The sequence below is a fragment of the Myxine glutinosa genome, chromosome 3, assembly GCF_964187855.1.
Source record: "Myxine glutinosa chromosome 3, kmMyxGlut1.1, whole genome shotgun sequence".
NCBI classification, from domain to species: domain Eukaryota; kingdom Metazoa; phylum Chordata; class Myxini; order Myxiniformes; family Myxinidae; genus Myxine; species Myxine glutinosa.
Genome location: NC_136263.1, coordinates 41465849 through 41489975, shown reverse-complemented (window position 1 = coordinate 41489975; position 24127 = coordinate 41465849). Strand labels below are relative to the sequence as shown.

Here is a 24127-nt window from a genome sequence, read left to right as displayed (position 1 = left end):
GGCATGACACTCGCTTTCAAATCCACGGAAGACGGTGATGTAATCAGCTCATTTCCGGACTTGCACCATATTGCAAAGAGCAATTGGACAAGATTCTTCTGATTGTCACCACTTGACAGAATGTTTTTTCCATTGCTTTGGGATTGTTTTATTCAGGAGAAAATATCTTTGTGATTTGTGTTCCACCAAGTGACCTTCGTCCTTTCACTACTTTCAATGTTATTGTCCTTTTATCGGTCTGGAACAAAGTGGACTATTTTTGACTCTTGTCCAGTTTGGCTTGATTTACATGGACCTTCAGTATTTGGTTTTGTTGGCCTTAACAATAGTTCCATTTTGGTTGGCTAGTGGCATTGGCAGTTTCTAGTGAACGAGTCACCATATTTTGATGGCCAACTTTTCTAACAATTTTTCTCACGAAGAGGTTTTGGCTTTGTTGGGTCTTCTGAGCTTTGTCGATATTTGACGCATGCGCAGCAGGTAAGTCACACCTCGAACCCGTATATTGGCTGCGTTTACCGCTTAGTGTGTTTGGTTTCTCTCAAAAGATATACTGGTATTAAATGCAGCGCTATAAAATAAAGCAGGTGATATAATATGGAATGTATATTCTCCAAGATGTAATTCGAAGGGTATATTGTTAGGCAAAAAACATCAAAACAAACAACCAATTACTCAAAGTGCCAAAACTGCTTCCTGTGTCAAAATTAGTGATCCGCTTGAGTTATTTGTCTGTGCGCGAAGTTAATTACTCAAGGCAATATGATGTCAAAGGTCGAGAAGATGAGCATCCTCGGTGTGCGTAGTTTTAGCAATAAGGACAAGGATAAGCAGGTTATCTCGTTCTTATCTCCTCTCGCCGTTCTTGTTGGATCGAATGGAGCAGGCAAGATGGTGTCGTGTGTTTCATTTATTTATCCCATTATTGTCACAATGTCACAACATGGGATTGTTTGGCATTTATTATTTGCAAAGTTCCACATCAAAGACGTTATTTTAAATGTGTGAAGATAGTCATGTATGACTTTCTTCATAAATGTACCAATTAGCAAGCAGCTTTCTCTCGCTTACCAAGCCTGACGTTCCGCAAGCTGCTCGTCCAGTTGCTCGGCAAACGGAGCAAAGCGATTTCGTCCATACAAAATGAGGTTTGACTTTAAACAAATTGCAACAGAATTATGAAATAAAGATTATGAACACACATAACTCAATGGCTATTCAGTTTGTTCTTATATGGATTGTTATTGTGTGCTTCATGGTTCTAAAGGCGGTAATTACATTATATTGTCGTGATATCGTGACAGTCATGATAACCAGGCCCATTATTGTGATATGGGTTTTTATAGTATTGCCCACACCTAGTAGAACCGTTTCTCAACTCGTCATGACACATCCCAAACAGCATAGATAGGCCTCTAAATATTAATTATTAATATGCCTGCACAACCTGGACTGCTTTACATGTGATTCCATTCCATACATTGTGGTTAACTCTGAATTCTCTGACAACTGGGATGGGAATTGGCATGCTATTAAGAGGCAGCGCAGTCCAGAAGAGAAGAGAACAGACTGGCCTACAGATGACAACACCTCAGAAAAATGGCTCCATGTTGTGCAGTGAATCATTTGTCCAACATGGCTCTATACGGAGATAATTTACCGAACTAAATTTCAGCGTTTGTATTCAGACGTCTTCTTCTTATGTATGCTCAAAATAATGAAAACAGTTAAAAATAATAATTATTTTATTTTATTTTATGCAGCCTTGAGCTTTAGATCTAAAAAAAAGTAAACAGCTTCTAGCTTTTGATTGGTGAACCAATTCAGTGACTCAATATGAAAATTCTTAACATTTCAGGTTAATTGGATGAAAATTTACGATTTTATGCAACCTTGACACCTTTTGACAAAAAAAAAAACAATCGTCTCCTACCTTTTGATAAGTGAACCAATTCAGTGACCCGATATGCAAATTCTTTAAATTTCAGGTGAATTGGATGAAAATTGACAATTTAATGCAACCTTGACACCTTTTGACAAAAAAAAAAACAATCGTCTCCTACCTTTTGATTAGTGAACCAATTCAGTGACCTGATATGCAAATTCTTTAAATTTCAGGTGAGTTGGATGAAAATTGACGATTTTATGCAACCTTGGCACCTTTTGACAAAAAAAAAAACAATCGTCTCCTACCTTTTGATTAGTGAACCAATTCAGTGAGCGGATATGCAAATTCTTAAAATTTCAGGTCAATCGGGTGAAAATTAGTGATTTTACACAACCTTGACCTTTTGATCTAAAAAAACAATTGGCTTCTGGCTTTTTGATTGGTGAACCAATTCAGTGACTCAATATGCAAATTCATTAAATTTCAGGTCAATCAGATGAATATTGGTGATTTTACGCATCCTTTACCTTTGACCTTTTGATCTAAAAAAAACCCAAAACAATCAGCTTCTAGCTCTTGATTGGTGAACCAATTCAGTAACCCAATATGCAAATTCTTAAAATTTCAGGTCAATCGGATGAAAATTAATTATTTTATATGATGCGAACCTTTATCCATTTGACCTTTGCCAAATTTATTCATTTACCTTCTCCGTATTATCATAAGGGTTTGGTGAAAATTTGATAACAAAACTCAAATGGTAAAAAAGTTACGGCACGGACACACAAACACACACACACAAACACACACACAAACACACACACACACACACACACACACACACACACACACAAAAAAAAAATTACAAAACCCCATCTCCTGCTGTTCAGCGGGCAGGCTAATAAGAAGACATACAGGTGTGCAGCCCTGGGGTGTGAAAGTGCAATCCAAAGCCCGAGGTAACCTATAGCCATACATCCCACCCCTACGCTCCCCTGCAAAAACAACTACAATCCAAAACAAAGCAACTGAATTCCAAATAGGTTTTATTACAAATACTGGCACTTCAACAATGAACAAAGTGACTTGTATTTAAACACGCCAACATACATAATAAAACACTTATTTGGAATAGTTGTTTACATCATGTAAAGATGGCAATAAGCTTGGTCTGTAACGTCCAACAATGAAATACAAATTGACATCATTCATTCAATTGCCTAATCAATGCAAATATTATTTTAACAACAATTTAACAGAATTTTCCACATTGTTCTTTTAGAATAATTTAAACCTTTCTAAACTGCTCAATCTTTTGTTTTTTTACTCCTATATATTAAGTTAACATTTAATTTATTGATAACCCCCTGAAATACAAGTTAAACAAAAACAAATTCATTTTTGCAAAGATTTAAAAACATTTTCCAAAATCTGTATGTTGTGAAAGAAGGTCACATTTGAACAGGAGAAAAATATATATTTGCAAAAGTAGAAAAAACTCCAATAGAGCATTATAAGAGGTTATAATTCATTGATGAAATATAATTTTAAAAAAACACCGCCACCAGACTGAACAGTTTATGTTTTGTATCCGTTGTTAGGCCGGATCTTTGTTTTCGGACCTAAACCAAAATGGAATCGGCTTGTTCTTGTCACCTAACCAACTCATCCACCAAGTTTAGTCCGAATCCGTCCACAACTTTTTGAGATATCTTGCCCACAGACAGACAGACAAACAGACAGTGGTGAAAGCATCACCTCCGTCCACCTTCGGCGGCGGAGGTAAAAACGACGGCTTTAGTAACAGTAGCTCGCACATGTACACGTCAACACCTTTTTTTTGTCACAAGTCTGTTTATCACAAATCTAAATCATTTGTTGAACAGTAATGGCGTCTCCGAAAGCACATTATATGGTCCTTAGGAATAATTACCTCCACCACCAAAGGTGGATGGAGGTTATGTTTTCATCCCTGTCTGTTTGTTTGTCTGTCCGTTTGTGAACTGTTTGTTTTTGTTTGTCTGTGTCCTGTTTGTTTGTCTGTCCGTATCTCAAAATGTTGTGGACGGATTCGGATGAAATTTGGCAGAAAGGTAGTGTATGTGACAATGACGAAATTATTAGATTTTGGTGAATATCCGAATCCGGATAGTAGAAATTTTAAAGTGATTCTTCACCATTGGGAGATACCCCCAAGGGGTATGGATACCCCAGGTAAAGAACCCCAGATCTAGACAATAGAGAAAGGAGGCAAAAACGTTGCCATTTTTTGTTAAAACAAACAAACATGTATATGTTGGAACCCATCTGTGGATCGGTCCCATCGGCCGATGGGACCGATCCACAGATGGGTTCCAACAGTGCCCATCTGCGGATCCGCAAACGGGTCAGACCCATCGGCCGATGGGACCGATCCACAGATGGGTTCCAACAGTGCCCATCTGCGGATCTGCAAACGGGTCAGACCCATCGGCCGATGGGACCGATCCACAGATGGGTTCCAACAGTGCCCATCTGCGGATCCGCAAACGGGTCAGACCCATCGGCCGATGGGACCGATCCACAGATGGGTTCCAACATATACATGGTCCATTAACAAACAGGGAAGTGAATGATGGTTCAAAGTCAATGCATTTAAATTGCCAGGTTGGCTTCCTTGTATGCGAACTGTGTCTGATCCATCAGTCAACGTCACACCTTTGTCAATCGGCTTGACCATTAGCCCCGATCTCAGTAAAAAAAAAGAATCCCAAAGTTGGGAAAAAGTTTGTCAAAGATTGCCTCCTGTAGTGTCACTAAGACTTTAAAGCACAAGGTTTTGGTTTCTTGCTCTGATCACTTGCAATGATGAAGGGATAAAACAGTCAACTTATTGGTCGATTCCATTTTTAAAATGTGTTACATTCCATCCTTGAGACGGTCTATTTCTAACTTTATGTACGTCTGAGGAGACATCCCCGGCCAGAAGAACACAAGGTTCTGGAACGCACACAAACGTGTGCCAACATGGGCGATATTCATCTTTTTGGCCCTGATAGCCAGTCGGGTCAGTGGTAAACTAGGCACAGCAAACTCAGTCTGTCCAGAGATGCATTTAATTTACAAAAACAATGTGGTAGTCATTTATTTGTATAAAAAGTCAAGGCTCGTGGAAGAGCAAGTTGTCGTAACAGTGTAAAAGGCTGTAACGGCATATTCAATTATCGACTCCCATAAAGGTTCTTCTTTAAGGAAAATTCCATTTACAGACTGCATTTGGTGCACAAACCTAGATGGAAATTCCTCAGACGTTTCTTGAAGGAAAGCAGATCTCAGACTTGAACAATAGCAAGACAATGAGGACAAAGAGCCCCAACACCAGAAGCGATATCACAACAGCAAAGGGAACCAAATGAATGGGGTTCACTGGAGCTTCCTCCGGTAACAGATTGGTGAGATTGAGCATGTAACCTAATGTCCAACCAGCTCGTCCTTTGCCAAGCGTTCCCTCGAGCTGGTACACAAATGGAAGACATGGTTACAAGCAAGAGGACTGACAGGATGAGGTCATGGACCTGTTATATATCCCAGGTCATCTTACAGTTAATGCAGAAGTCATGAGGTATTGGGGGAAGGATTCAAAAATTGTGCTATTTACCTTATTTACAAACTTTATGTTGGACCAGGTACTCTTGTTGAACCGATAGCCAAGTGTCAGGAGATGCAATACATAGAAGCCAGCGAAGCAATAGTTAGACAAGTACTTCTCAGGGACGCTCCAGCGTGCCTTCACCTGAAGTTAGTAGCTTAGTTAGTGGCCAATCAGGAAACATCATCAACACTTCAACAATCAGACCGCATTGCATCAGTTTTGAGCAAATAGCCATTCAAGGGCAGTGAAAACCACAATATATATATATATATATAAGCAAAGATTTGCAGTTGGGAGTAAATCCAAATGACTCCATGGTAAGATCTCCAATCTTTAATTGAACAAACAATGACTCAACGTTTCGATTAACAACATGTGAAGCCGTGATGCGGTTGACTTTTGAATTTGGTCAGTAACGTCTTCGTTCACGAGAGCGGTGTGATACGGTTTCATTGGCTGTCCAGCTTTGCCCACCCCACTTTGCATATACCCCACCCACTTTGCATATAAGGGGATGTTGAGATGATTTTATCACTCTTGAGGAAGATTAACGGAGGCGTGTGGCTTCACATGTTGTTAATCGAAACGTTGAGTCATTGTTTGTTCAATTAAAGGTTGGAGATCTTACCATGGAGTCATATATATATATACATACACACACACACACACACACACACACACACACACACACACACACACACACACACACACACACACATATATATATATATATATATATATATAATATATACAGTGCCGGTATATGGTATATGTATATATATACATATATATATATATATACATATACCTTTTTGTTCTTTTGTACCTAAATATATATACAGTGCCGAAAGAAAGTCTACACCCCCTTTAAATTTTTCACCTTTTTTTGCCTTAAAGCCTGGAATTAAAATGCATTAAATCAGACTTTTCCCACCTTTATTTACACATCCTGACCCACAACTTTCAAGTGAAAAACAAATTCTACAATTTTCAGAAAATGAATTAAATATACAAAACTAGAATAACTTGGTTGGATAAGTGTCCACCCCTTTATAATAGCAATTATAAATTAGCTCAGGTGTCACCAATCACCTTCAAACCAAGTTAATTGGCCTCCACCTGTGTTAAATTGTAGTGATTCTGATTATTTCAGAATAAAATCAGCTTTTCCGGTAGGTTTCCTCTTCTGGGTAGTGCATTTCACGGCACAGCCTCAACCATGAGCACCAAGGAGCTTTCAAAAGATCTCTGGGATAAAGTTGTGGAAAAGTACAGATCAGGAGATGGGTATAAAAATATTTCAGAGGCCTTGAATATCCCTTGGAGCACAGCCATGACAATCATTAATGTGGCAAAAAGTTTCATGGTCTGACAAAACCAAGATGGAACTTTTGGCCTAAATGCAAAATGTTAAGTTTGGTGCTAACCAAACACAGCAAATCACCCAAAGAACACCATCCCTACTATGAAGCATTGTGGTGGCAGCATCATGTTATGGGGATGTTTCTCATCAACAGGGACTGGGGCACTTGTCAGGATAAAAGGGAAAATGTACAGAGCAAAATATAGAAACATCCCAGAGGAAAACCTGCTGCCCTCTGCAAGAAAGCTGAAATTGGAACGGAAGTTCACCTATCAGCATGATAATGACCCGAAGCACACAGCCAAAGCTACACTGGAGTGGCTAAGGAACAAAAATAGAAATGTCCTTGAGTGGCCCAGTCAGAGCCCAGACATAAATCCAATCGATATCTGTGGCATGACTTGAAGATTGCTGTCCATCAACACTCCCTACACAACTTGACTGAGCTTGAACAGTTTTGTACAGAATAATGGGCAAATATTGCTGAATGAAGGTGTGCAAAGTTGGTAGAGACCTATCCCAACAGACACCCAGCTGTAATTGCTGTCAAAGGTGCTTCCACCAAGTATTAACTCAGGGGTATTACAAGTATTACACTTATCCAACCAAGATATTCTAGGTTTGTATTTTTAATTAATTTTCTGAAATGTGTATAATTTGTTTTTCACTTGTACGTTGTGGGTTACGATGTGTAAATAAAGGTGGAAAAAGTCTGATTTAAAGCAATTTAATTCCAGGTTACAAGGCAACAAAAGGTGAAAAACCTGAAAGGGGGTGTAGACTTTCTCTCGGCACTGTATTTCAGGCAGGCCGGGGGGGGGGGGGGGGTGCAGGAAACCTGGGAGCCTTTTTAAGTACGTTACTTACTGTCAAGGGCGCTGAGTCACTTGATTATAAGTACTGTACAGAGGAGCATCCGCGCTCGAGAGGAGAAGAGGGGCGGGAGCTTCCCTTGCTGCTGGGTGCGTGAGGGCAAGGGAAGAAGGCTACAGTGAAAGCTCCCGCAGGGACACTGGAATTTCCCACCAGCTGTGGGGAAGCCACGCCCTGCATGGCAGTTATAAAGCCTAGGACACGGCTTGGTTCATGGCGTGGTGTTCACGTCAGGAATGCCTCAGTAAGAGCTGCCGCCGTGAGAACACCTGTCGTATGTTGCCTGTCAATACAAGCTATGTTGGGTCCGGATTGAGGTGACGGGAGCACAAGGCGAGGGCACAGTGACACCATGGAGGCCCTGGCATGCCACACGGTCACCCTCATTATAACTTCATCATCACACCTCATATACCTGTCACTTAGTAAATGATGCATCGCCCACCTCCCCATCCTTGCTCCCTCACCCCCCATAATATTTGGGCCCAAGCTAGCCCTGCCTGGCTGGATAAGGTCGACCAAGGAGTCGTTCCCATAATCCAAACTACCTCTTTCTTCAATTCTGTCTTTTATTTTTCTTGCACAATGATTGCAGGTACCTTGTCTCGATGTTTGTGTTAAGGTTTATTATAAGGATACTAGTAGCTGCTGCTATTCTGCTCTTTGCTCTTTTGTACCTTTTTGTTCTTTTGTACCTTTTTGTTCTTTTGTACCTTTTGTATAAGTCTGCCCTTTTAAACTTTTTACTTTGTTTGTTTTTGCTTTAAATACATGCCCTTTTGATTTTGCTTTGGTGAATAAAGACCCGTGAATAATGTGCTTTTCATCATTGCTTTGTAAATAAATAGTAGCTGTGCATTTTCCATCTGCTTCTGTCACATCCTTTCTTTCATTGATCTGACACGGTGTGTACATAGTGGATAGCCGAGAGTTCTGCCCCACTGTTTCGCTTTGGTAGTGGTTAGGCACCGTTCACTTACGGTTCGCTCGGCCATAGCGGTAATAGAAGATGTGAAAGACGGGTGAACGCTGAAGGCGCGGTCCTTAGCTGAGGTGATCAGGTCTCCAACAGGTAACACGACAATAAGGCGAGAGGACCCTGATAGACCTGATAATCCAAACTGGCGTCTGCAGTTGCTCAACAACCTATCGGGCCGCAGAGTTATCCGTGACCTTGTAGCCTCAGGTCCGGAGGTCACGTAGCAGGTCTGAGGAACCCCTTCGTGGTAACCCCTGAACCCAGGTGCCATAACAATATATTAGGTTCAGGTAGGTATACTGTATTATAAAAATGTGTTTTTAATCGAAGTCAGCCACACTCAGGGGTTGCCTTGACAAAAGATTTGAGAACCACTGCTCTAATTCAATATTGATCTCAACACTCACCCTCACCATAACCCTCAAGTTACCTCTTTACCCTGACGGCCATTTTCTCTCAGGAACTGGTCGTGATGCCACTTTAGATTAACCAGTAAAATTAAAATAACGATAAGGTAAATGTTAGTGATACTGCCCATATAGTACACTTTGTTGTAACATCGATCCATGTGGAGTAGTACCTCATGCCATGGCAGAGCGCAGAAGGTCCAGACAGTTTCGTTCAGTTGCTCTGGTGACGAAGATCCTTCTGACAAGTTGAAGAAACTCATGGTGTAGTAAAACGCTGAAAATGCCTGCAAATATGGTGTAAGATAGTGTTTTAGAAGGTATTACAATGGCTTCATAAATTGACCATTGATCTTTAAAATAAGATTTTCCAATGCATGCTGAACAGACAGCTTAGCATCCCCTTTTTTAGACAGCATTCATCCTGTTGGGAGAATTGCAGCGTCAGCTGTTTCACCCCAATCAGGATCCTTTAACCCCAGGGGTTATTTTTTCTGATGCAAAGTCAAAGCACTGATTTCCTGAGGTTTTGTCTGCATCTACACTTGAGGTTGAATGTCAGAATGAACATAAAATGGAATGGGAGGCAGGGAGCAGGGAGGAATTGGATTTTATCTAAAAAAAAAAAAAAGTTCACATTTTTTTCAGACAAATATCACTCTAACTTGAAGTGCAATTACGTCACTACGCAACTATGACCTACAAGACTCCAACTGAGACAAACAAACTGCTGTTGGGTTAATGTCGGGCAAATGTCAGCACCACCATCGCCCAAACATAATTTTGTCCATTGGCCTAACGTTGGAAATTCAGAGGCAGAAATAGTGCAAAAGAAATGTTATAAAAAACGACAACAACAAGCATTCCCACCGTTATTAATTTCTACACAAAAATTGCAAATTCAAAGAGTAACTTCCTGGTGCAATTTGTGACACAATAAGTCAAAGTCCTAAACGAACACCAGGCCAATCTTCAGGCTATACTCTCCAACCTGTCCCCTTTATCAATGTTGTGGTGGTTCCCTTGTTAAGTTGTGTCTGTTAAGATGTCTGGCGCCTCTTAAACCTTCTCACTTTAAAACGCTTCGCAGCGGACTCTACTTGAGACAAAGCTGAATGTTTTTAAACTCGATGTTTGCCTCCAAAGTTCATGTATCCAACTCATCCTTCTCAGTCCCCACGTTACCAATGCCCTCGCTCCATATATATTACCTCCTGGATACTGCTTTTATTTTAGTAAGCTGCCTCCAGTGGTGGGAAGAAATGAATGCAATCATGGAATCCCTCATTGCAGTCAATATCAAGTCTTTTCTCTTCCCATCTGGCCTGATCTATCATCAGTCTGGATTCCATCCCAGTAGATTGGAAATATTGCTCTTTTATCCAATGGATGGAGGCCATAAGTGAGACTTGCCTGGATTTAATGTGTCTCTGAACATGACCTGGCACTCCACTCTAGCTCCAACCTTTCTTCCTGCAACATCCAAGGCCACCTTCATTCCTGGCTATTTAGCTTCCTCCATGCATGCAAACAGCATGTCGTGCTCAACCGTATCTTTTAATTATCTCTCCTAGTGGAGGCTGCAGTTTTTACAAGGTGGCATAATAGGCCCGGTTTAGCTTGTCATACACTGATACACCTCTGACTGTTCTGAAGCCCAAGAAAAGCCTCTTTTCTAGTTTGCAGATTATTCCATTGCATGTTACACCATCACGATGACAGAGCAGCTGCACCCAACTCAGCAGATCTGACCAGACTTGGTGGCATCATAGATAAATGGTCCGTTCTGAGTCTGGGCGGTCAGCCGCTCGATTCCGGCTCTGGCCGAGTCGTACGAAAGACGTCAAAAAAATTGCACAGTACATACCTGTACCAAGTTGTACAGTACATACCTGTACCATACCTGTACCATACCTGTACCATACCTGTACCAAGTAACCCTGGTGTTGGGCTAGCGGCTTGGGTGCCGGCTTAGGATCCTAGGATCCTGGGTTCGAATTCCGGTCGATCGCTGAATTAACGCCAGGGGGGTTGACTCAGCCTGTCATCCTTCCGAGGTCGGCTAATTGAGTGACCAGTTCACTGGTAATTCCCTGCTTGTCGTTAAAGGCGGCAAAAAGGGTTGGCGTCAGGAAGGGCATCCGGCCGTAAAACATTGCTTCAAAAAAGGGACCAAAAAATAACAACAACCACGGTTCCCGAAAAAGGACCAACCCCCGCTTGCGGGGAAAAATGGCCTCTAAAGGTGGTTTTTTTTTATTATACCTGTACCAAGTTTGACGCTCAGCATTTAAAGGATGTAGCACGGACAAACACCACGGATTGTTATCAATGGGGAGGAAGAAATTTCTCCTAAATTGGTCCACTGGGTGCAGAGAGAAAGGCGACGTCGTAAAGATGACATTGCTGGTACCCAAAGTGCTACAGGAAGTGATGGCACTTCTTCCAGGCTCAGCGGCTGTGGCTGTCTGAAATAAAGTGCATTGTTGTCTCATGTATGCATGTGTGATTTGTTCGTCCATGAGCCTCAGATGCTGTGGAAATAAAAGGGATGGATAAGATGCTGTCCGAGAGATGGAATATGTCATTCAATATCACTTTTTAACAAGGGAAGAATCATCTAGTGAACCCACCTTCTTAGTTGCTCAGCCAATGGAAAAAGTTCAGTCTCTCACACACATCTTGTCCTCTTGATGAGCCAAGACCTCTTCTTGGCAGACCATCTAAGAAAGCTCGTCTCCAAAGCCAGCCGGTATCCTCCACTGTACCAAGTGCTTCTTAGATAAATCTGAACTTCAATAACCTAAAGGAGACGTATGTCCATAACTCAATGGAGTTCTGCTGTCCCCTCTATGTGTGACATCCTGATGTTGATTGAATGTTTTGGTATCTAAGGCTTTAATCATCATTGAGGTTTCCACATAGAAGCAGAGGCACAGTGTCTCGTGCTTTCTTGCTGCAGATAGGTTGGTGGCAGGTGTTTCCTACTGTCTCTCTTCTCGTCATGCCATGCTTTGAAAACCTTTGCCCTTCCAGGAAGCACATGCTTTTCCAATAACCCCCGACCTTGTTTAACCTCCTAAAATCCAGGCTTAATTTGTGCCTCCACTCTTCCGTTCCCCTTTCTTTCCACCTGTGGAATTGCCTCCCCAAACCAGTGCGATCCCAATCTCCTCTCTCGCACTTCAAGACAGCAGTATCCATCATCTCATGTCATCCTCCATTCCTACCCATGATCATTTCTACCCATATTAACATTCAACAATCCACCCCCTGATTATCTGCAAGTTACTATCTTTCTCTCTCGCTATTCTTGTTTGTTCATCCTCCTGTTTCTGTGTTTGGTTGTTTCCCCACCACCAGGCCACGCTGCCCTTCATCACGTTGTACTTCCACAAGCCTATAGATTTTCTATACAAAATAAATAAATAAAATGAGTTCATAAGAAAAGAGGTTTTCACAGATGTTTGTCCACCAGGCCTTACCATAAAATTGCAGGTGAAGGGAGGTTGGCTTTCTTGGTGAAAATCCAAGGTGTTGAACAGGTTGGCGATGCTGCTGGAACATGCACCGGGATCTCCCAAACCCACCAGAGAGATTGTCCTGTTGTGCTCTTTGGTATCTGTGTTATGCTGGTGAGTACAGGGGCTGCCAAAAAGTTTTGACCCCATCAGGTTGAACGCGTAGCCCTTTTGAAAGCATGGGACATCCAGGCCGTCTCCTGTAATCTCCTTCAGGCCACAGACAATAACGATAGCATGGTTATCAAAAAACTGTTCTTAAACTCAGTGGGTGGATCCTTAATTTTGACAAAATATGGGGCAGAGGAGGATGGGTCGACAATTGCAACATTAATGTGTCGCAATAACTGGATGGTAAAAGAAGAGTTAAGTCAAGATATAACTCGGGACTTTTGGAATGATGTATGAATGCGAACAAGGCCTTTTACGTGCTGTGTGTGTTCACCGTGACTCACTTCCGGCGAGCACTTTTAATCTGCCGTCACTAACGTGAAACATGTAATTCAAATAGGTGTGAAATTTATTATTATGGATATCAACTTGTAATTCTAAAAAGGAAACTAAAGTGGAAGTTTGGTTTTCCTTTTTTAATTCAAGTTCTTTTGGATATATAATATCATCATGAAGCTGCTCAAATATAAATCCATCGTTAATTGCCAACAAATCATCAATGAACCTGAAGATATTTCCACATCTTCGTGCAGTTGTTACGTTATTCTTGCACATGTTCTGGACCCAATCAGACTCATACATCTGCAGGAACAAATTTGCAAAGAAAGGGGCCGGATCTGAACCCATGGGTATCCCCACTGTCTGCTGGAGTATCTTGGGATCTGAACCCATGGGTATCCCCACTGTCTGCTGGAGTATCTTGGGATCTAAACCAATGGGCATCCCCACTGTCAGCTGGAGTATCTTGGGATCTGAATCCATGGTATTCCCACTGTCTGCTGGAGTATCTTGGGATCTGAACCCATGGGTATCCCCACTGTCTGCTGGAGTATCTTCGAATCTGAATCCATGGTATTCCCACTGTCTGCTGAAGTATCTTGGGATCTGAATCCATGGGATTCCCACTGTCTGCTGGAGTATCTTGGGAGCTGAACCCATGGGTAACCCCACTGTCTGCTGGAGTATTTTGGGATCTAAACCAATGGGTATCCCCACTGTGTGCTGGAGTATTTTGGGATCTGAACCCATGGGTATCCCCACTGTCTGCTGGAGTATCTTGGGATCTAAACCAATGGGCATCCCCACTTTCTGCTGGAGTATCTTGGGATCTGAACCCATGGGTATCCCCACTGTCTGCTGGAGTATTTTGGGATCTGAACCCATGGGTAACCCCACTGTCTGCTGGAGTATCTTGAGATCTGAACCCATGGGTATCCCCACTGTCTGCTGGAGTATCATGGGATCTGAACCCATGGGTATCCCCACTGTCTGCTGGAGTATCTTGGGATCTCAACCCATGGGCATCCCCACTGTTTGCTGGAGTATCTTGGGATCTGAACCCATGGGTATCCCCACTGTCTGCTGGAGTATCTTGGGATCTGAACCCATGGGCATCCCCACTGCCTGCTGGAGTATCTTGGGATCTGAACCCACGGGTGTCCCCACTGTCTGCTGGAGTATCTTGGGATCTGAACCCATGGGTGTCCCCAATGTTCGCTGGAGTATCTTGGGATCTGAAGCCATGGGCATCCCCACTGTCTGCTGGAGTATTTTGGGATCTGAACCCATGGGTATCGCAACTGTCTGCTGGAGTACCTTGGGATCTGAACCCATGGGTATCCCCACTATTTGCAGGAGTATCTTGGGATCTGAACCCATGGGCATCCCCACTCTCTGTTGGAGTATCTTGGGATCTGAACCCATGGGTATCCCAACTGTCTGCTGGGGTATCTTGGGATCTGAGCCCATGGGTATCCCCACTGTTTGCTGGAGTATCTTGGGATCTGAACCCATGGGCATCCCCACTGTCTGTTGGAGTGTCATGGGATCTGAACCCATGGGTATCCCAACTGTCTGCTGGAGTGTCTTGGGATCTGAACCCATGGGTATCCCCACTGTCTGCTGGAGTATCTTGGGATCTGAACCCATGGGTATCCCCACTGTCTGCTGGAGTATCTTGGAATCTGAACCCATGGGCATCCCCACTGTCAGCTGGAGTATCTTGGGATCTGAATCCATGGTATTCCCACTGTCTGCTGGAGTATCTTGGGATCTGAACCCATGGGTATCCCCACTGTCTGCTGGAGTATCTGCGAATCTGAACCCATGGGCATCCCCACTGTCAGCTGGAGTATCTTGGGATCTGAACCCATGGGTATCCCCACTGTCTGCTGGAGTATCTTCGAATCTGAACCCATGGGAATCCCCACTGTCAGCTGGAGTATCTTGGGATCTGAATCCATGGTATTCCCACTGTCTGCTGAAGTATCTTGGGATCTGAATCCATGGGATTCCCACTGTCTGCTGGAGTATCTTCGGATCTGAATCCATGGGATTCCCACTGTCTGCTGGAGTATCCTGGGATCTGAATCCATGGGATTCCCACTGTCTGCTGGAGTATCTTCGGATCTGAATCCATGGGATTCCCACTTTCTGCTGGAGTATCTTGGGATCTGAACCCATGGGTATCCCCACTGTCTGCTGGAGTATTTTGGGATCTGAACCCATGGGTAACCCCACTGTCTGCTGGAGTATCTTGAGATCTGAACCCATGGGTATCCCCACTGTCTGCTGGAGTATCATGGGATCTGAACCCATGGGTATCCCCACTGTCTGCTGGAGTATCTTGGGATCTCAACCCATGGGCATCCCCACTGTTTGCTGGAGTATCTTGGGATCTGAACCCATGGGTATCCCCACTGTCTGCTGGAGTATCTTGGGATCTGAACCCATGGGCATCCCCACTGCCTGCTGGAGTATCTTGGGATCTGAACCCACGGGTGTCCCCACTGTCTGCTGGAGTATCTTGGGATCTGAACCCATGGGTGTCCCCAATGTTCGCTGGAGTATCTTGGGATCTGAAGCCATGGGCATCCCCACTGTCTGCTGGAGTATTTTGGGATCTGAACCCATGGGTATCGCAACTGTCTGCTGGAGTACCTTGGGATCTGAACCCATGGGTATCCCCACTATTTGCAGGAGTATCTTGGGATCTGAACCCATGGGCATCCCCACTCTCTGTTGGAGTATCTTGGGATCTGAACCCATGGGTATCCCAACTGTCTGCTGGGGTATCTTGGGATCTGAGCCCATGGGTATCCCCACTGTTTGCTGGAGTATCTTGGGATCTGAACCCATGGGCATCCCCACTGTCTGTTGGAGTGTCATGGGATCTGAACCCATGGGTATCCCAACTGTCTGCTGGAGTGTCTTGGGATCTGAACCCATGGGTATCCCCACTGTCTGCTGGAGTATCTTGGGATCTGAACCCATGGGTATCCCCACTGTCTGCTGGAGTATCTTGGAATCTGAACCCATGGGCATCCCCACTGTCAGCTGGAGTATCTTGGGATCTGAATCCATGGTATTCCCACTGTCTGCTGGAGTATCTTGGGATCTGAACCCATGGGTATCCCCACTGTCTGCTGGAGTATCTGCGAATCTGAACCCATGGGCATCCCCACTGTCAGCTGGAGTATCTTGGGATCTGAACCCATGGGTATCCCCACTGTCTGCTGGAGTATCTTCGAATCTGAACCCATGGGAATCCCCACTGTCAGCTGGAGTATCTTGGGATCTGAATCCATGGTATTCCCACTGTCTGCTGAAGTATCTTGGGATCTGAATCCATGGGATTCCCACTGTCTGCTGGAGTATCTTCGGATCTGAATCCATGGGATTCCCACTGTCTGCTGGAGTATCTTGGGATCTGAATCCATGGGATTCCCACTGTCTGCTGGAGTATCTTCGGATCTGAATCCATGGGATTCCCACTGTCTGCTGGAGTATCTTGGGATCTGAATCCATGGTATTCCCACTGTCTGCTGGAGTATCTTGGGATCTGAATCCATGGGATTCCCACTGTCTGCTGAAGTATCTTGGGATCTGAATCCATGGGATTCCCACTGTCTGCTGGAGTATCTTCGGATCTGAAATCATGGGATTCCCACTGTCTGCTGGAGTATCTTGGGATCTGAATCCATGGGATTCCCACTGTCTGCTGGAGTATCTTCGGATCTGAATCCATGGGATTCCCACTGTCTGCTGGAGTATCTTCGGATCTGAATCCATGGGATTCCCACTGTCTGCTGGAGTATCTTGGGATCTGAATCCATGGGATTCCCACTGTCTGCTGAAGTATCTTGGGATCTGAATCCATGGGATTCCCACTGTCTGCTGGAGTATCTTGGGATCTGACCCCATGGGCATCCCCACTGTCCCGTATTGTTGACTTAAGGTATTGCCTTTGTGAATATGTGGGGGAAGAATGATGCCGAGACAGATCCCTCCTGAAGCTTCTTCTGTTCTCCAATGCATAATCACGTCGGATTGCCAAATCATTGAAATCGTTGCCGGAAGTAGTTGAAGATCGACATTCACATGCGACATGCGAACAAGCTGGTGACATCAATTTGTTTAGAGTGTAGGAGCTGCTGCCCAGACACCAACCACACTCCAGGTAGCAAGGTAGCAAGCAGTGTAAACTGGTGTCAAGGGGGGTTCACTGGAAGACCAGACCACTTGTTAACTGCAGCTTGGGTAAGATTTTGGAATTTAGTCAAGGTGCTGTCGATAACTCGCCTTGTCGTCGTGAAAGACACCGGTCCTTGAGTGGGTGTATCGAGCTGCCTTTCAGCTTGCTCTTTACAGGGTTAGAGATGGTGTAAACAAGGCAAAAAGGTTTGCCGACTTACTTCCCTCTGTCCTGGAGGGGAGGTGTATTGATGTGTCATGCTGCCTGTCATACACCAGTGTCAGTTTATATATGGGTCTAGATTTTAACCCACACTAGACATCTCAAAAGTGAGTGCACACATCAATGTGTGGTTGGCATCCAGCCTTACCTCGGACAGGTTGGCAAGCAGTTTGAGCAAGGCCTGGTTCTGGCCGAAGCACAGGTAGCTGTGTGTGTAAACATTGTAATTGCGCCCGTACAGGCGGAACACAAGCGTATCATTCGTTGAGCGCTCCAAGGGGACATAGCTGATCTGGGTGGATGCGCCACCAAGGTCTAGTGCCCCAAAGGTGTCCATTCCCTCTGGAAGAGTAAACGAGTTTGTCCAGGTGTTCAACTGCAAGAACATTACATGCAAACTTGTTATTCCTATTCACAGACAGAGCAAAATATGTTTTCAGCTTACTGAACAATGTTTTTTAAATCTTCATAATGACATCATAAACAAAATCTTTTTTTTTTAAACCAGAGATTAATCACTTCCAAAAGTGACTCCATTGTTATCCCACTGCTTGTCCACAAGGGGGAAACACATACATGCAAGATGTGCTCGGAGCCCGCAAGTTCGTTCGAAGTGTCTATATCTACCGGACATGCCCTGACCCCTGCCTGAGTGGTGGCAGCCATAGTAGAGGCTCTAAAAGCAGATTCATAAGCCAATCATGGTTCAGGGAGGAGCCTAGATTCAAATGTCATCATTAGGCAGGCCTCATCACTTACATTCATTACCTATGTGTGGTATATGCTCGAGAGCAGATGATAGGTAAGACTGCATCGTGATGCCTATTTAATGATGGACAATGCTTTGGAGACACAGAGGCATAATTCAAACTCTGCTTAGACTCATGTCAGTAACTGGTATCACTGTCGAGATGTAACGTCAGGAGGACGTTTCAAACCGATGGATTCCAAGAACAACCAGAAGAGGAACTTGAGAATTGAGGAAAACTGGCAATAAATACAAGTAAGATATCCCATGAGACAAGGAAGATGAAAATATCTAGACATTGTCGTTTCATGCAGAGCCTGCTGTTTGCTGTAATTTGCAAACCCTTGACCACTTTCACCTCAACAAGCTTTCCAGTTAAGTAGTTGACGGTGATCCAGCCGAAGGCGCCCTCGTCTGCACCGTCGAGAATGCTGACATCACGCATGTCAAACACAGTAGTCGAAAGGGTTTTGTGAATAAGCTGGATGATGTGGTTTGCCATCGACTCATTCTTCAAGCTGTGGAGGCAAGAGACAAAAGTACTCACATATGTACGTAATCTAGATAGATGCAAATACCGTGATACCTATTTTTCTGAACCAGGTACTCATTTTGATGGCAAGCCTGGTGTGGGCTTAACGGGTAAAATGGGTGGCTTAAGATCTTAGGGTCTTGAGTTAGAACCTCCTGTTGTACCGTTAAATTGCACCAGGTGGGTTGACTCAGCCTGTCATCCTTCTAAGGTTGGCAAAATGAGTACCAGCTTACTGGAAACACGGGGCACTGCGTCAACGGCACAGCTGCACTCTCAGCAATGATGCAACCAGCAGCCACAAGCTGCATACAAAATAATATATTGTTACGGAACCAGGATCATGGGTTACCACGAGTGAGCTCCTCGGACCTTCGCCCCGACCACCGGACCTGTGGCCGCCAGCCCCGGATAATTCTGTGTCCCGACGGGTTGCTGAGCAACCGTGGACGCCAATTAAAATCAACAAACCGAGTAGGGTCCTTGATCCTTAATGGGATGGTAGTTCTAATTGGGGAACCAGGCCATCAATGGCCACCCTTCTACTTATTATGTACAGCTGAGCAAACCATGGATGGCCGTTGGCTAATTGCCGAGCCAATCAGTGGGGCAGAACTTCCCCTCTTATTTCGTCTTACACACTAAGTCGGACCAATGAAGGAAAGGATGAAGCAAACAGGTCTGAAATATTTTAAATATTCAACAAGAAGTAAATTGATTTATAAACACAACCAAGCAATCAATGCAATTAATGGGCAATCAGCAATAAATACAATATATGGCACATATTTCCAAGGCACAGGCAGGAATCACAAGCAAGGATGACAACTAAAGTGACCAAAGAAAAGTAATTATCCTTAACGCTAAGAGAGCCCACTTATACATTATTACCTATGGTTAAACACAAGGAGTGGCGATAAACATAAGGTTACGCATGGCACACCATTAGAACATTCTGGGGAAACATCGATAAAAATAAAGGAGATAGAGCGGAGGACGAGGCTTGGTGGCGACCCATCTTTTACCCTGCATGAATAGGAGGGCTCATGCTGGTCTCAGGTGGAGGGAAGAAAGGGGGAAGGTAGGGAAGGCAAAGGTATGTATGGATGTAATGGAGCTATCCCCCCCCGCGCCAAGGACCTCGTGGCTTTCCCTTGTTCGTGCCGGGCTCAGTGCCTGACTTGGCACAGCGAAGTCTGCCAATGCAGCTCGACCCAGCTTTGGCACAGCTTAACTTGGCTGAATGCCGCCCATCCTCGGTCAGCGCAGCTTATCTCGACTTAGTTTATCCCTCTTCACACGGGCAGGCAGGTCTGGTCTCACTGTGAGTGAGTCTGGTCTCACACTGGTCCTTGACGCGTTTGAACAGCCACCAATGCTCTGGCAGTCCGGCTTTTAAGCCTCTTGGGCCGGGCAGAGACACGAGGGAGTAAAGTTCATTGGACGTTGAGTTCCCAGGAGCAGAGATCATGGTGCGCCCATTGACTCAGCTCAGCGCGTCCTCATTGGCCGTGCTCACCAGCTGATGCCCCCACAAAATCAATCTTTCCAAAGGCCCTGGTCATCACCAGGGCTACTCCTGTAATGGTATTTCCCGCGCAGCCAACGATCTTTCCCACCTAGCACCTTTGATTGAATGAAATGTTTTCATCTCATTCATCTCCTCGCGGTAATGCGATTGTCATGTGTGTCGTGCTGTTGGAAACGGGCAGGGAAAAGGAAAGAAGGGAAGCTAAATGAATTAAATTGGTTGTAAATGATTAAGGGTTCTGTGGTTTGAATAGCACGGGGTGAATGTTGTTGTTGTTGTTGTTTCGTATGCAGCCTGTGGCTGCTGGTTGCATCAGTTTTCTGGAAGCGCGTTTGTGCCGCTGATGCAGTGCCCCGATTACCAGTGAGCTGGTACTCATTTTGCCGACCTCGGAAGGATGACAGGATGAGTCAACCCCCCTGGCGTTTATTCAACGATCGACCGGAATTCAAACTCAGGATCCTAGGATCCCAAGCCAGCACCCTAACCGTTAAGCGGGGTGAGTTACGGGAAATTACAGTACGGGGTTTGATGAACAAAGGGTGAAGACGTTACTGGAATTACAGGACAGGGAATGAAGGACAAAGGGTGAATATGTTACTGTAGGGAAATAGAGTTTCAGAGCGAGGAGCAAAGTGTGGCCGGTGCTCGGAAATACGGTACGGTAGATGGATGGAGTGTGGATTGTAAGATAGAGAGTTAGATGAAGGGGAAAGGCCTAGCTAAACCCACACAACACATTTGTCCCTCACCCCTCTAAAGTGTCTAGGAAATGGGCAGGAAATCTATTCCACACAAATTCATGAGATATCTGATTCTGGGAACAACTATGTGTCTTTGAATGCTTGAGGGCCCATTTCCATAGCCGCGACAATATAAAAGTGAACATGAAAGGTGCTTTGTGGATGATACTGTATGCAGATGATCTGTTTGTTGTGGTGGAGAATGGGTGGGAGATGCAGGAAGTACTGGGGAAGTGGAAGAAGGCATTTGAGAAATATGGGCTGAAAATAAAGATGGAGAATACGGAGGTGATGTGGATTGGGCAGCAGAGAAAATAAATTAATATCAGGTTAGAGGGGAAGGAGATCAGACAAGGAAATAGGTTTGCGTATCTAAGGGAACATTGACCATGGATGGTAGGTTAGAGGCAGAGGTGCGGAGGAGGATTCAGGTGGGTGAGAATGCGTGGAGGAGGGAGGAGGAATGGCAGACAAAGATTTCAAGGTGATTGAAAACGTTCTGATGTTGCGCGCAATCCGGCCTACCTTTATGGTCTGGAGATGGTGGCAATGACAGAGACAACAACAGAGGCTGCAGGTTTGCAATAACAACTGGGTCAGGAGGATTGTGGGATTGAAGAGGGTGGCGTGAAGGAGAATGGATGAATTGAGGGAGGAGATTGGTGTGCGGATTAGCTTGATGGGGAGATTGATGAAATTCCGTCTGAGATGGGCTGGGCATTTGGTGTGGATGGGGGAAGAGAGAATGGAAAAGAGAGTGGATAGATTGAGGAAACAAGGTAGGAGGAAAAGAAGTAGACCATGGTAGAGATGGGAGGATTGTGTGAAGAGGCCCGAATATCAGTAAGGTGAGGGCAGTTGGAAAGTGGATAGAGTTGGTGGAGGACAGAGTGGAGTGGAGAAGGATTGTGGTCAAGGCAGGGCAGGAGCTTGGTACCATTGGACCTCACCCCTTATAAAGGGAAGAGGATAAGAAGAAGAAGAAGAAGAAAATTTAATCCATGCAAAAGATGCAATAAAACTGTTATTAATTAATGTCAGTGACAACCTGCAGTAAATTATCTTCCAAAAGACTCCGCTAAAGTGGTCGCGTATGATTTGATATGAAAATTTCTTGTTGTAGAAGCAACATAGAAAAGTGAAGGCAAAAGCTTTTCTTCTTAATCAGTTTAAATAGTTTGTGTAAAGAAATTTAAATTGGAAGTAAAACACACCAGGACCCGAATGAAGATATTTCATTATCTCTTAATTCACTATTATGCGGAGGCTAACAGGTTGGCAAAAAGTAAGTCAAAGCCGCAGAAAATGTTAAAACTTTGGGTTTATCTGTCGAGCATCCTCATCTGAACCATTGGCCTATGATGTGGGGAGCTCTGGTTCAAATCCAATACAGCATTTCTATTTGTCCATTTGTCTATTAATGTAATTGTAATTGACACTAAAGTATGCTGATGTCTGCTAATTTCTTTCTCCTGCACAATATGATTAATGCATAAACTCCACTATGAGTCTCAGATCGATGTAAAAACAAGGAAGTGTCTGCAGCGTCCTGGATACAAGGTAGAACATCAAACACCAAACTAATCAAATGTCCATTTCCAAATTACTTTGTCACTTTGCCTTGAAAAGTAGATTTTACAGACGAGAGGGTAACTTTGAGGTCTCTGGGATGAGTTGTTAGTGATCTGGGTTGTTAGGGTTAGGGTTAGGGTTAGGATTAGGGTTAGGGTTTGTTAGGGTTAGGGTTAGGGTTAGGGTTAGGGTTAGGATTAGGGTTAGGGTTTGTTAGGGTTAGGGTTAGGGTTAGGGTTAGGGTTAGGGTTAGGGTTTGTTAGGGTTAGGGTTAGGGTTAGGGTTAGGGTTAGGGTTAGGATTAGGGTTAGGGTTAGGGTTAGGGTTAGGGTTAGGGTTAGGGTTAGGGTTAGGATTAGGGTTAGGGTTAGGGTTAGTAGTGCATACTTACCATTGAGCAGGTCTAGTTTGGGATGATTCTTGAACTGAATACAAATCGTTGGATTGGCTCTACACAGGCAGGCAAAGTGCACCATCCCTCTGGAAGACGTTAAGCAGACGGTAAAGATTTTCGGTGTTTCACAAGGGATTCATTAATGCCAGAGGAACTTTCCGAAACTAAACAGAGCACTTCTTCTAGAAGGTGCAAATAAAATCTTGCAGAGATATACACATTTTATACTCTGCGCCATATTAGTCGAGGATTTTAAATTGGTTAAATATGTTGGCCAATTTAGTCCATATAGTTGATCAGCGAACGGAAGGCAATTCTAGCCCACAACGCTCTGCTGCCGAGGATACCTGAACTTGGCCAACATGCTGCTTAATTTATGCACCTGCACAGTTCCTCAAGGTGCCGTGGAAAATCCAGGAGTAATTGCAGAGAAAAATTCGAGCCAGTCGAGATCGTCATTTGGTGACGAGGACTTGTGGCACGACAGTGGTGGGAAAGATGCTGTAAGTGCATCCAAAGGTCCAGTGTTTCAACCACTGTAAAGTTTGCTCACAAAATTGTGCAGCTGTTGCAAGTGAGATCCAACAAAGATATCGTGAAACACCATTTGGCTGCCAGTCCAACCGATGCTAAGGCCCAAGTGTAACTGTACTGAACACGGGATGGCAATCCGGTCGTCTTCAAAAAGGATCCGTGGCATTTTGTGCAAGAGTAGCTGGGTAAAGAGACCATGCCAGTAGATTTTCAGGGGAACATATTATATGAACTAATGGGGTCACCCGTGGGGATCCCACGGGCATGGAGGTGTATCGTTGAGTTCGGTGCAGCTGTTTTTGCGGTACCTGGGACAATAACGTTAGGCGGGAGTCCAAACCTGAAAATGCTGGAGACCAAATCTGAAATTGGAAAAACAATATACACTATTTTACTCCAGGGGGTCCCAGGATTACCCACCCAAAATTTCGTTGTGATCGGTTCAGTCGTTTTTGCGGTACCTGGGAACGGACGGACAGACAGACAGACGGACGGACAGACAGACAGACGGACGGACATTTGGTGAATTATAGTAAGACTAGCG

The 24127-nt window shown here is 44.2% G+C and overlaps 1 protein-coding gene across 4 annotated transcripts in view; it reads right to left on the bottom strand.

The window, feature by feature from the left end:
• Positions 1-4965: 4965 nt before the first annotated feature.
• LOC137423650 (ectonucleoside triphosphate diphosphohydrolase 1) overlaps positions 4966-24127 on the bottom strand; it is a 122338-nt gene continuing 103176 nt past the window's right edge. For all 4 annotated transcript variants that reach the window (XM_068111014.2, XM_068111015.2, XM_068111016.2 and 1 more), the window contains 6 exons: positions 18636-18795; positions 17678-17905; positions 12627-12872; positions 9315-9428; positions 5526-5660; positions 4966-5381 (listed from right to left, as the gene is read on the bottom strand). In XM_068111014.2, coding sequence (XP_067967115.2) covers positions 5172-5381; positions 5526-5660; positions 9315-9428; positions 12627-12872; positions 17678-17905; positions 18636-18795 — 1093 coding nt within the window. In that variant the 3' untranslated portion in view covers positions 4966-5171. The remainder of the gene's footprint in view (positions 5382-5525; positions 5661-9314; positions 9429-12626; positions 12873-17677; positions 17906-18635; positions 18796-24127) is intronic.